The sequence below is a fragment of the Podarcis cretensis genome, assembly GCF_951804945.1.
Source record: "Podarcis cretensis genome assembly, chromosome: 10".
In the NCBI taxonomy this organism is placed as follows: Eukaryota; Metazoa; Chordata; class Lepidosauria; order Squamata; family Lacertidae; genus Podarcis; species Podarcis cretensis.
The window spans coordinates 8,665,716-8,678,082 of NC_137179.1; the positions used below are offsets into that span (position 1 = coordinate 8,665,716).

General features: G+C 47.2%; 1 protein-coding gene and 1 long non-coding RNA gene across 3 annotated transcripts in view; one reads left to right on the forward strand and one right to left on the reverse strand.

The window, feature by feature from the left end:
* Positions 1–12: 12 nt before the first annotated feature.
* Positions 13–8,647, forward strand: LOC307225308. Its single transcript, XR_013842855.1, has 2 exons — positions 13–2,381; positions 2,491–8,647. It is a non-coding gene; the product is annotated as an uncharacterized lncRNA (long non-coding RNA).
* The window catches only part of MKLN1 (muskelin 1), a 95,891-nt gene continuing 90,751 nt past the window's right edge, over positions 7,228–12,367 (reverse strand). For both annotated transcript variants that reach the window (XM_079992465.1, XM_079992466.1), the window contains one exon: positions 7,228–8,854. In XM_079992465.1, coding sequence (XP_079848591.1) covers positions 8,733–8,854 — 122 coding nt within the window. In that variant the 3' untranslated portion in view covers positions 7,228–8,732. The remainder of the gene's footprint in view (positions 8,855–12,367) is intronic.

Consider the following 12,367-nt stretch of genomic DNA (forward strand, 5'->3'; position numbering starts at 1 on the left):
CTCTTTTTCTTTTCCCCCCATGGTCACACGAGTTGGCGGTGGTTGGGAAATCTTACGACTTTCTCATGTTGCAAAATCTCTTTTCCAGTTTTTAAACTTGCCCGATTAAGCCGGTTTATACCTGGATCTCAAAACTGAGAAGTGAGATGTCTGGAAATGAAAGATTCCTTTTATAAGGGGTGGGGGGAACAAAATGTACATGTGGGCAAGGACGTGTGGTTACAAAAAGGGGCCTGATATGCAAAGATAAAATTTCTACCCAATGGCTCCACCTATTTTTGCTTCCCTCTCCCCACCACTGGCCAGTGGCCGCTAGCACATGATCTAGAAGTCAATGTGGCCCTCAGCCTGAGAAAGGTTCTCGTCCAGTCATTTCAATGGATGCACACTCAAGTGACTTTTAACACTGGACAGCAGTCGCTGCAAGAGGAGAGCCAACTGGATGGATTTGTGATACATTTACATATTGAAATACTTTATTGTCACTTGTACAACTTGTATGCAGTAAGATTACACGAGCACCCCCCCACTCAGCTCTCTTAGTCTTAATTCCCCTCATTTACTGAAGCACACCCCCCAAAGTCAGTTGCCCTGTTGTTATCTTTTCATTCAGCAGCCTAACAACCCACGGATAGAAGCTGTTCTTTACCCTGTTGGTGCGACTAATCCTGCTTCTACATCTTCTGCCTCAGGGCAGGAGATCAAGAAAGTGCCGACCAGGGTGTGAATCATCCCTGAGAATTTTCCTCACTCTCCTGAGGCAACGTTCTTCCGCCATTTCATCCAGCGGATTCATGGGACAGCCCATAATATCTTGTGCTGTATTCACCACCCTCTGTAGGCACTTCCTATCAGATGATGTCAAACCAGCGTACCACCTTGTGATGCAGTATGAAAGGACACTTTCTATTGTGGAAGGAGATCATCAAATGTTGATTGACATGGTTCTTTCGCAATACTCTGAGGAGATGGAGTCTCTGTTGGGCTTTCTTAACCACCTGGGTTGTATTTATTTTCCAAGTAAAGTCTTCACTGAGATAAACTCCTAGGAATTTAAAGGAAGAGACTCTCTCCACACAGTCACAGCAGGGCTAGTTCTCCTCTCTTCCTCTGAAATCGAGGTCTGTGTTTTAAATCTTGCTAGGTAACTAAGCAGCAAGACCAAAATTTCTACCGAAGCGCTGCAAGAAGTGATTCCAGTGACAAGATGGGCATTGATTTTTGTTTTTATTAAGAAAAAAAAATGAACAAAATACATTCTCTCTCCGTATATACATTACATACAGCATAATTCTACATTGGTAAATGCTCTCATATCATTCCAAAGCAATCCTTAATACTTCAACCTGGGGTCACAACCATTTTCCTTATGCAGAGATAGGAGGAGGGAGGACGGGGGGAGAACACGAGGGGAAATTTATACTGCAGGCTGAGAAAAAGGGGAGGAAGTACCCGAAAACAGCCAACAGCAGTGAGCACAGTATATGACACAACTCGGCTCCAAAAATCCCACCCTCCCCTGAAGACGTCACTGTAGAAGGAAGGAAAGAAGGATTTAACTCTCGGCTCACCCGGCGGAAGATTTCGAGTCATGCAAAACGTCCCGTGTTAAGTGCAGTTCAGGTCTCTCCTGGCGTGGAAGGCAGAATCATAGAACTGTAGAGCTGAAAGGGACCCAAGGGTCATCTAGTCCAACCCCCCCCCGCCCCCGCAATGCAGGCAGAATCAGTAGTCCAGAGCCCTAGCCACAGGCGTCACCAAACCGCTGCCTCTGATCCCTGCTGGTGGACTGATCGGGAGCTAGATTACGGGGAACAGGGTAGGAAATGGGTATGTCTGACTCCACTGGGGCACAGACTCTTATAAACCCTCGCCTGCACTGAAACAGAATATATATAAGGGTCTGGTGACTTCTGTTTCAGTGTATCTGAAGAAGTGTGCATGCACACAAAAGCTCATACCAATAACAAACTTAATTGGTCTCTAAGGTGCTACTGGAAGGATTTTTTAAACTTTGTTCTGTCCACTCCAGTGAGGTTTCTCCAAGAGAACTTCCTGGAAGATTGGCATTTCCCAAGCTGGTAAATCCAGATTTTTTGGCTACAGCTGTCAACAGCCCCAGATAGCATACCTGGAGTTGCAGTCCAAAAAGAAATAAAATGGTATCACCAGCTGTTTGTGGGGCTGTGGTAGATTTCAATCCAGATGGGCACATGTGAGTGGCAGTGCTTGGGGGTTTTTTGTGCCTCTGGAACCATGTCTTGGGGCCACCTTGTCTCTGATCCCCAATTGTTCCCCATTTCAGGTTTTTTTTTCTTTTTAATATCTGTTTTCTTCCACATCCATACATCCATACCAGAATTGGGAGTCTCTAAAGCCAGGTGTAAGCCATCTTCAGGCTCACAAGAACGGTGGTTTTCACAAGCAACCTCAGGAGCCAAGTGCAAAACACTGTGAAACACTTTGAAGGAACAAGGTTCTGCTAACCAGGTGTAAGCCATCTTCAGGCTCACAAGAACGGTGGTTTTCACAAGGAACCTCAGGAGCCAAGTGCAAAACACTGTGAAACACTTTGAAGGAACAAGGTTCTGCTAAACATCTGCGCAGACCACAAAAAACCTTTTGGTCTCAGAACTGACTCCAGTCTTTTTGGGCAGAAATCCAGTCCTGGTTTTCCCACAACTGTTCTTAGGGGTGCTGTGTCCTGCATGTGGTTGGCCATTGTGCAAAACAAGATGTTGACCTGGACAGCCAGGAGGGCTCTTCCTATGTTCTTAGCAGCCTAATCTGAAGAGGGGAGCTTTCTTGTTGCTGTTGTCAGAAACCCTTTCCCCCTCTACTGAAAAATCACCCAGAGCCAACAGTTCCCCATCTACCTCTTGCCCATCCCAACTCTAAAATGCATCTAGCAAGATCCCTTTCCCAAAAGTGCACAAGCTGCCATAGCTCAGCTTTGGAGGACATTTTAATAATAACAATTAACCATTTTATTATTTATACCCCTACACCTCCCTTATGGTCACGCCCTCAGATAGCAGACTATAGATAGCGGACCAAGCAGATCCACTGATGGGCAAGTTCTCCCAAGGTACATCCTACAAGGAGAAGCCTTGATAACTTCACACCACTTCATTCATAATGGCAGTTTCCTCCAAATAATATTGAGAAGTAGGGTTGGGGTAGTGTTTGGAATTGGAAATAACTGCCTCCCTGCCCACCACTTGGGACTTCAGCTTTTAACGTTTTCTCTGGGGAGAGGGGAGGGTCGACAGAGGAGTTGAACTAGTACAGACCCAGCCAACGTGCAACGCACGTCTAAGAAACCAACACCGATTTCAAGCTGACAGTAAGACAAGATCTTGACACAAGCATCTACACCGGTGTGTGCATGTGAGGTTCAATGAAGCAGCAGCACCTTAACAAGCCGGGAGCTGTAGTGTTTTCATGACGACGGAGCAACGTGCACAAAAGGAATCCTAATCATTCGAGACCTGTAGGCGTTTTACTGTTCACTATTCCAAGGGGAAAATCTGTGGAGGCAAAAATACATCTCCTCCAACACAAAAGAAACCTTTAAGAGCCATGTTTATGATATTGCAAATACCACGGAGCAGGTTAATACAGATTATATATTCCTCTTCCCTCCTCGTTACATAGCCTCAACCACTTAATTTATGGAACGAAAGCCTGATATTGATGTGCTGTTTGGTTTCCTACACTTTACAAACCTGATGTGGTTGGGAAGTGCTTATGAGGAACGTTTGAGGGAGCTTGATATAGATGGAAGAGAAGGCTGAGATGCTAGCCATCTTCACATTAACAAAACGAATTTCAACAGGGACAAATGTAAGGTTCTGCACTTAGGCAGGGAGAACCAGATGATGAAATACAAGATGGAGGACGTCTGGCTTACTAGCAGTACATGTGAAAAGGATCTTGGGGTCTAGGTGGACCACCAGCTTAATATTGATTCAACAATGTGATGCAGCAGCAAAAAAGCTAATGCTATTCTAGGCTGCAACAACAAAAGTATAGTGTCCAGATCAAGGGAAGTGATAGTACCACTCTATTCTGCCTTGGTCAGACCACACCTGAAATACTGGGTCCAATTCTGGGCACCACAATTTAAGAAGGATATTGACCAGCTGGAACGTGTGCAGAGGAGGGCAACCAAGATGATCAAGGGTCTGGAAACCAAGCCTTATGAAAAGCGGTTGAAGGAGCTGGGTATGTTTCGCCTGGAAAAGAGGAGACCGAGAGGATATATGGGAGCCATCTTCAAATATCTGAAGGGCTGTCACATGGAACAAGCTTGTTTTCCACTGCTCTGGAAGGTGGGACTTGAGGCAAGTTATAAGAAAGGAGATTCTGACAGTAAGAGCTGTTTGACAGTGGAATGGATTCCCTCAGAAGGTGGTGGACTCTCCCTCCTTGGAGGTATTTAAGCAGAGGTTGGATGGCCATCTGTCATGGATGCTTGAGCTGAGATTCCCGCATTGTGGAGCGTTGGACTAGATGACCCCCCGGGTCCCTTCCAACTCTACAGTTCTATGAAATATCTAAAAGTGTGTCAGGTGGAACACTTGTTTTCTGCAGCTCCAAAAGGTAAGACTTGAACAAGTGGATTCAAATTACAAGGAAGGAGTTTCTAACTAAACAAACATTAAGAATAACTTTCTGATGGCAAGAGCTGCTCAACAGTGGAATGGACTCCCTCAGAAGGTGGTGGATTCTCCTTCATTGGAGGTTCCTAAAGAAGAGGTTTGACAGCCGTCTGCCAGAGATTCTTTAGTTGGACTAGATGGCCCTTGGCGTCCTTTCCAACTCTAAAACTTCCCCAAGAGCTGAAAATATTGATCATATGCAGGCTGAAGCGGGGAACAAATGGAAAAATTCAAAAAACTTATGTTGGGGGGGGGGGGGTGATGCAAATAACTAAGTTGGGGAAGTGCATTGTTTGTGAAGACCAGCATAATTTGAAAGGAGGAGGAGGAGGAGGAGGAGGAGGAGGAGGAGGAGGAGGAGGAGGAGGAGGAGGAGGAGGTTGGATTTGATATCCCACTTTATCACTACCCAAAGGAGTCTCAAAGCGGCTAACATTCTCCTCTCCCTTCCTCCCCCACAACAAACACTCTGTGAGGTAAGTGGGGCTGAGAGACTTCAGAGAAGTGTGACTAGCCCAAGCAGCTGCATGTGGAGGAGCGGAGACGCGAACCCGGTTCCCCAGATTACGAGTCCACCGCTTAAGCTGGGTCAAAATCAAAAGCCAAAATCCACACAAGCACACCAACACTCTCCCTTCCAGGGGGTTCCAGCAGCTGGTATTCAGAAGCATTTAGTGTCTCTGACTATGGAGGCAAAGCGTAATTGTCTTGGCTAGTGGCCATTGATACCTTTACCCCAAAGCCATGCTCTTTCAAAGCCATCCAAGATGGTGGCCACCACTGCTTCTTGTGGCAGTGAGTTCCACCATTTGGCGAAATGCTGCATGAAGAAGTACCTCCTTTAATTTGACCTGGAAGTTCCAGTGTTATGAGAGAGGGAGGAGAACTTGCCACCCACTCCTGGGTGGTAGGGGGCACCCCACAGTGTCGGGGGCTTTTTCAGGTGGCCAAGAAGAAGAAGAAGAAGAGTTTGGATTTGATACCCAGCTTTATCACTACCCGAAAGAGTCTCAAAGTGGCTAACATTCTCCTTTCCCTTCCTCCCCCACAACAAACACTCTGCAAGATGAGTGGGGCTGAGAGACTTCAGAGAAGTGTGACTGGCCCAAGGTCACCCAGCAGCTGCATGTGGAGGAGCGGGGAAGCGAACCCGGTTCACCAGATTACGAGTCCACCGCTCTTAACCACTACACCACACTGGCTCTAGAGGCCTAGGAAGTTGCTGGATACAAGCACCTAGAAATAGTTAAAGATCGACCCCCTTGCGTTTTCCCCAGCCCCCTCCCTCCCCACATTTCCCCTGTGCAAAAGGGCTGCACGGTGCAGCACAGGGAATTAACATGCCAGCTTAACCTTCCGCAGCTTCCATTTCAAAGGCTTCTGGGCATGAGGTTTTCATCTCTGCCCTGTTCACCAAGATGGCCCTCCCATCATGAGAACTGTTGCTGAAACAGGTGGTGGTGGGGGCTGTGATCTGGTTTTTACCTTCATCCTCCCAAGCTATCACATTGCTTAATCTTAAAGCATTTGCTTGCCATGAACCCAGTCTACTTAAACTGCATTTATCTGGGGATCACATTCTTACTTTGGGGGGCAAACATCCTGCAACCTAGCAACACACATCTTGGTACTGATGTTTTGGTGTAAAACCTGGGGGAGGTAGAAGCAGTATTAGAAACTCAGATTTGCAGGCTCTTCCCCAAATGGCCCCTTAAACTTATGGGCGCCACAACCAAATATCTAGTCGTCGTCTTTCTTTCTTTTCTTTTCTTTTTTGCACAAATCAGCTGGCATGTCTTTTGGTGCTCCGCGAGCCAGCTGATTTGTGGGGCAGTTCAATACCAAAAGAGGTGTCTCCTTTGGTGCTGCACTGCCCCGCAAGCCAGCTGATGTGGCATTGCAGCAGCACCATCCAACTAGAGAAGAGTTGTCAGTAGCCAAACCTGGCGACAAGACATCTCCACTTGCTCACAAAAGGTCGGTTGCCAGTCTCAAAATGTGACTGGCCGCTGGGGAATTTCGAGCACTAACTTATTCTTAAAGCATGTGCGTGCCTTTAACCCTGTCTACTTAAACTGCATGTATCTGGGGATCGCATTCTTACTGATGGGGCGAGCATCCCAAAACCTAGCAATACACACCTTAGTACTGAAGTTTTAGTGTAAAGGCCTGGGGGAGGTGGAAGGGAAGGAATAAGCTGCTTTCAAATTCATGTGCTTATGTTATCAAAAGCGTGTCTAATGACAGGCAAACCTGCATGAGCATCTAAAGAGGAGGTAAATGCACATCCAACATGTGCACAGCCCTCTTCAACTCACCCAGCATTACGACTACAGGAGATACGTGAGCTGCGTTGTCTGCACAGACTGCCTGTTGGTGTGGGATTTTTGCCCCATGCCTGCCCCCAACTTTTCAGGCCAGAGCTAAGGCGTTAACTCAGGCAATTCCTGTGGAAACAGGTCACTGAGTGGATGAACAAGGTGGAGGGGTTTAAAAGCAACCAGCCTATATCAATACAAACAGCAAACTTTTTTTTTTGTGAAAAACAGCAAACTTTTTTCCCCCTACAACCTGTGTTTGCAAAGAGGCAAATTCAACAGAGCTTAGGATGGACCTGTGCAAGTTGCGGGGAGGTGGGGCGTAGAAGATAGAAGTTCTAAACCAGAGGGTAGCCAGCGTTTCGGACTACAATTCCCATCAACCCCAAGTCAGCCAAGCCAATGCTTAGTAAGGATGATGGAAGATGTTGCCCCGAACATCTGGAAGGTCAGCAGACACCTGCCCCAAGCTCTGCCCAATGCCTACTTACAAGATTCTGTTTGAAAAACAGAATGGATACAAAGTTCACGAAATGCAGGTGTGGCCAGTGTTCTTCACTTTTGAGGTTTCTGGATGGCGCGTGGCTAAGGTGGGATCAGACTGCATTAAAAACAAAAAGCAATAAAAACCCCAGAAGCCAGGCAACTGTGGTAGCACCAACCAAGGGGTGGAACTACTCATCATACATGAACTGAATGCAAAAACTGCAGCAGCTGCTTCTTGTTTAAAAACGAGGGGGAAGGAAGCTACTTCGGAAGGGGAGCAAATTGCTCAAACTTTCCCCCCTGCCCTCTGCTGAAAACTGCCCCAAATCCCACTTCCCTCCATCAACATGTTTATCTCCACCAACATGTACCTGGAAGGCGGTATCTGTGTGCGTATTTTTAGCACAAAAGCTGTGGCAGTGGGGGAAAATTCAAGCGCCACCCACTTCCCCACTCGTATCTTCTTCCCAGCAGAAGTGGGGCTGTTGTCATTTTGTCACACGAGTTCGCGTTTCAAGAGTAGTTCCCTCCCGAACTGTGTTTATGCTCCTATTTGATTCTTCTTCACAAGATCTAAAAGTTGCCCGCTAGAGGGGGCTAAGCTTCCTTCTTGGATTTCGCTTTTCCTCCGACAAGGTCATGGCTGCAGTTTATGATCAAAGCCCACACAGAGAGAGACGCACACACGGACCCCTTGCGTACACCAGAACCCACTGCCGGTGTTCACAAACGCCGAGAAGTAACGCTAAACTCAGCCAGACAAACGTTGGAACAAAATTACAATGAGGCCCCAAATAAAACCCAAATGACCCCCACCACCCCCCAAAAAAAAAATTCTCCAAGACTTCATTTTGCATACACACACAACAAGTGGTGGGAGGGAAGGGGTACTGGTAAGTATACATAACTCAGGTGACCATGTGATTTGCTTTCTTCTCATCAATGTTCATTCACTTTTTTAAAAAGCCAAGGTCAGAAAATATATCTATGTATGTATTTCCATCAGAAGTACATCAGTTGCCTTTTATTAGCCCATTTGGTATTTATCCGTGAAGCCACCTCCCCTCCCTGCTCTGAAACCACGTTACTCTTATTATAGTGCAGTCCGCCAGTCGCTCAGTCAATCAAGGCAGGCGTGCGCGCACACACACACACACACACACACACACAAATTAAAAATACTGAAAAGCAAAAAATGTCCTTCTCCCGGCCCCCGCCCTGCTGCCCTCCCCTCCTCCTTCCACATGTCCAGCCAGCGCCCCTGTCACAGGGTGATGAGATCTACCAGGTTGCCCTTGGGCGGCGTCATGTTGTCGGGAAAGAAGTTCACTAAGGTATCAAAGAGCTGAGTCCGTTGGGCGTAGATATGGTCGACGTCAGAAAACCCTGGAGATGAGGAAGAAGAGAAGAATCGTTGGAAACATGGCCCAGGTGTGTATTCTAGATGTTTATCTCCCACGCTCCTGGAGGACAAAGGTGGGAGCGCTGCCCACCTGCCAACAGGTGATGATCCGCTTCGAAATCCCAACTGCTGGGACTGCAAAGGGCATTCAAACAGCTCTTGCTAAACATCTTTGCATTCAAACACTTCCTATCACCCATCAGCTGACAGAGAGGGAGCGTTCCTTCAAACACACGAACACAAACAACCTCTGTGCTTCTCCTTTAAACCATGTAGTGGGCGTGACACCCTGAAAATGGCAGGGGGAGGGCAAATGGGCAGGCTTGGAGGGCCCCGTTTGCTCAGATGTTCCCCACCCTGGGTCCCCAGTGACTGGCAGCTTCTCCCCAAGGTTTCAGGCAAGGACTGATCCCAGCCACACCCAAGATCTTCTGCGTATAAGGTTTTTGGCCCTTCCTCAGCCATGCAGCCCACTGGTTGTCTTGGGACACGTGCACCTGCCCTAGCCAACCCCCCACAAGGTAACTGCAAAGATGGAAAATACAGCCCCATTCAAACAATGGGACAATCACTAGAACCCGGAGCCTAAATTAGCCCTGCAATCTCAGATTAAGAACAGAGCCATTAAAGACTTCATCCAGCATTTATTAACTGCAGCTAGATCAGCAGTTGGGGAAAAAACGGGGAAACTTTAAACACGTATCTTTCTGAAGCCTGGATTTCACAAGTATGGTCCTTATGGACAGATTAAGCATTTAACGAAAGAAACATTGATTGCATGGGGGGGCAGGAAGACTCAAACCTTTTATACAACACGGTATCCTTTTATTGACTTTGTTAACACAATCAAACATGGTTTTCACCCTACACAGACTCATGGAACCTTATGGAGAGACACTTTCATTTGACGGCCTTTCTTGGAACATCGGAAACTACAGCCATCAAGAGCTGTTTCTGTCTCTTTCCCTTACACTACTAAGCTCTGTTTCCTTGCATGAGTATGTTTTGCTACTTGAAATCAAAAATCATTTTTTAAAAAGAGAACATTCAGCCTCATATATGCAACTGAGGCTCCTCAGAGCCAAAGATGGGTGAATGCTTCTAGATTTTTTTTAAGATATATGGCTATATTTTTTCTTGGATACAATCTGAAGGAATTATATTATGGCTTGTTAGGCAGATATCCTGTAAAAAAAGGTAAAGGGACCTCTGACTGTTAGGTCCAGTCGCAGACAACTCTGGGGTTTTGGTGCTCATCTCGCTTTATTGGCCGAGGGAGCTGGTGTACAGCTAGCAGCGCATGGAAACACCATTTACCTTCCCGCCGGAGCGGTACCTATTTATCTACTTGCACTGGCATGCTTTCAAACTGCTAGGTAGGCAGGAGCAGGAACAGAGCAACGGGAGCTCACCCTGTGGGATTCGAACCGCCGACCTTCTGATCAGCAAGCCCTAGGCTCTGTGGTTTAGACCATAGCGCCACCCATATCCTGTACAGTCCAACAAATTATAGGTTTCATACACAATCGTAACTTCTTTTTTATCTACTGCTGAGTTAGCAAAAGGCTGCATAGTTTGTAGCCAGAGGAATGTGCACCAGAACTATGCAACCATGCTTGTAAACTATGCAACTATGCTTGTAAAAGCTTACAAGCTGTTGGCTCCAAATAAATGCTTAGGAGCCTTCTCCAAGAGTTTGTCTAAAGAGGACTAAACTTTCACTTTTACCCCCCCCTCCCCCGCCACCCAAAAATAGAGGGGGAGGGGAGTGGGATATTAATTAAGATGGAACAGCTGGATGACAGGCCAACAAAGTGCCATTGCACATTGTGTACATCACACAAGGGACCAAATGCTGTAAACAAACCTATCCTTGGACTCTGTGAGATGCCCTTGAAATGTTGAACCAGGCTTCCCAGATTTTGATTATTGTATTTTTGGACTGCAAAACGGTTTGCCATGCTGGCCGGGGGTGAAGGGGAACCTGCAGCCTTAAATATCCAGAGGAGAGGCCAGAATGGGGAAGGCTGAGTTGCAGCCAAACGTAAGAGCTACAAATTCATCCTGCCGGTTCATCCCACAAGATGGAACGGTGGAACGCAATTGCCCTGAGGCCACAGGAGCAAGGCCAAATGTAAGCCAGCCAGAACCAGAGGTGAGGGCTTTGTGCTCCCCCTAAGCAGTTTGAAGGCTTTCGTAACACAACAGGCAACAGCACAGTGGGGTGAATCCAAGGGACAGCAGTTCCCACAGCACTTTAAACAGAGCCTGATGGAATGAGGACCCCAACAGGGATCGAGCTTCGAAGGCTGACTCTAGTCTTCGCATTCCATTTCAAGTTACAATGCCAACAAGCAGGACCGGATTTAGGTTTGATGGGGCCCTAAGCCACAATGGGTGGCACTGTGGGTTAAATCACAGAGCCTAGGACTTGCTGATCAGAAGGTTGGCGGTTCGAATCCCCGCGACGGGGTGAGCTCCCATTGCTCGGTCCCTGCTCCTGTCAACCTAGCAGTTCGAAAGCACGCCAGTGCAAATAGATAAATAGGTACCGCTCCGGCGGGAAGGTAAACGGCGTTTCTGTGCGCTGCTCTGGTTCGCCAGAAGCAGCTTAGTCATGCTGGACACATGACCCGGAAGCTGTACGCCGGCTCCCTTGGCCAATAAAGCGAGATGAGTGCCGCAACCCCAGAGTCGGTCACGACTGGACCTAATGGTCAGGGGTCCCTTTACCTTTACTTTAAGCTACTGAAGGTAATGGGGCCCTTTATATGTCCAGCTGTCCTTTGCCAACAACAAAATGTCGCTTTTTCTGTGTTGAATATACGCTATATGGTAATTTATGGACCTAATAGGTATCTAAAGCCATTTGCACGTAACAAAATAGGAGCCTACACAACACAAAACACTGTTGCTGTATGTAGGTTGTATTTTATTTGTTTTTATCTTATATTTTGGAAATGTACATCCAGGTGTTTTTTTCTTTAATTTTTTTGGGGGCCCCCAAGAGACTTGGGCCCTAAGCTATAGCTTGTTTAGCTTATACGTAAATCCGGCACTGCCAACAAGCCTTCGATTCTGATGCTCGTCTTGCTCTCTACCTTGCAGATTAGCAATTCATGGGAGGGGAGGAAGATGCAGTTTGCGCAGTCCAAACCCTGCTTTTACAGCAGGGGTCTCACCTCTCTCCCCCCGGCAAGAGGCCCAGCTATCACTCAAGTTGCTGTTATAAAAAGTGGTCACTTCAGGGGGTCACGGCAGAGGGAATGCGAACAGAGGATTATTATAGTTTTGGGAGCTCAACTCCAGACTTTCTGGTTCTGGGAAGTTTCAAAACTTTGCTGTTTTCCTTGACACGCTGCCCAAGGAGAGAAACGTGCCCACGATCGGGAAGAACAGCCTGAGCTCATGCACTTGAGTGACACACTTTGCCACAGCAGGCAGAGCGTCAGTCTCTGCCCCCGCCTCCATGAGGCAAGGCTTGCTGGTGGCTGCCA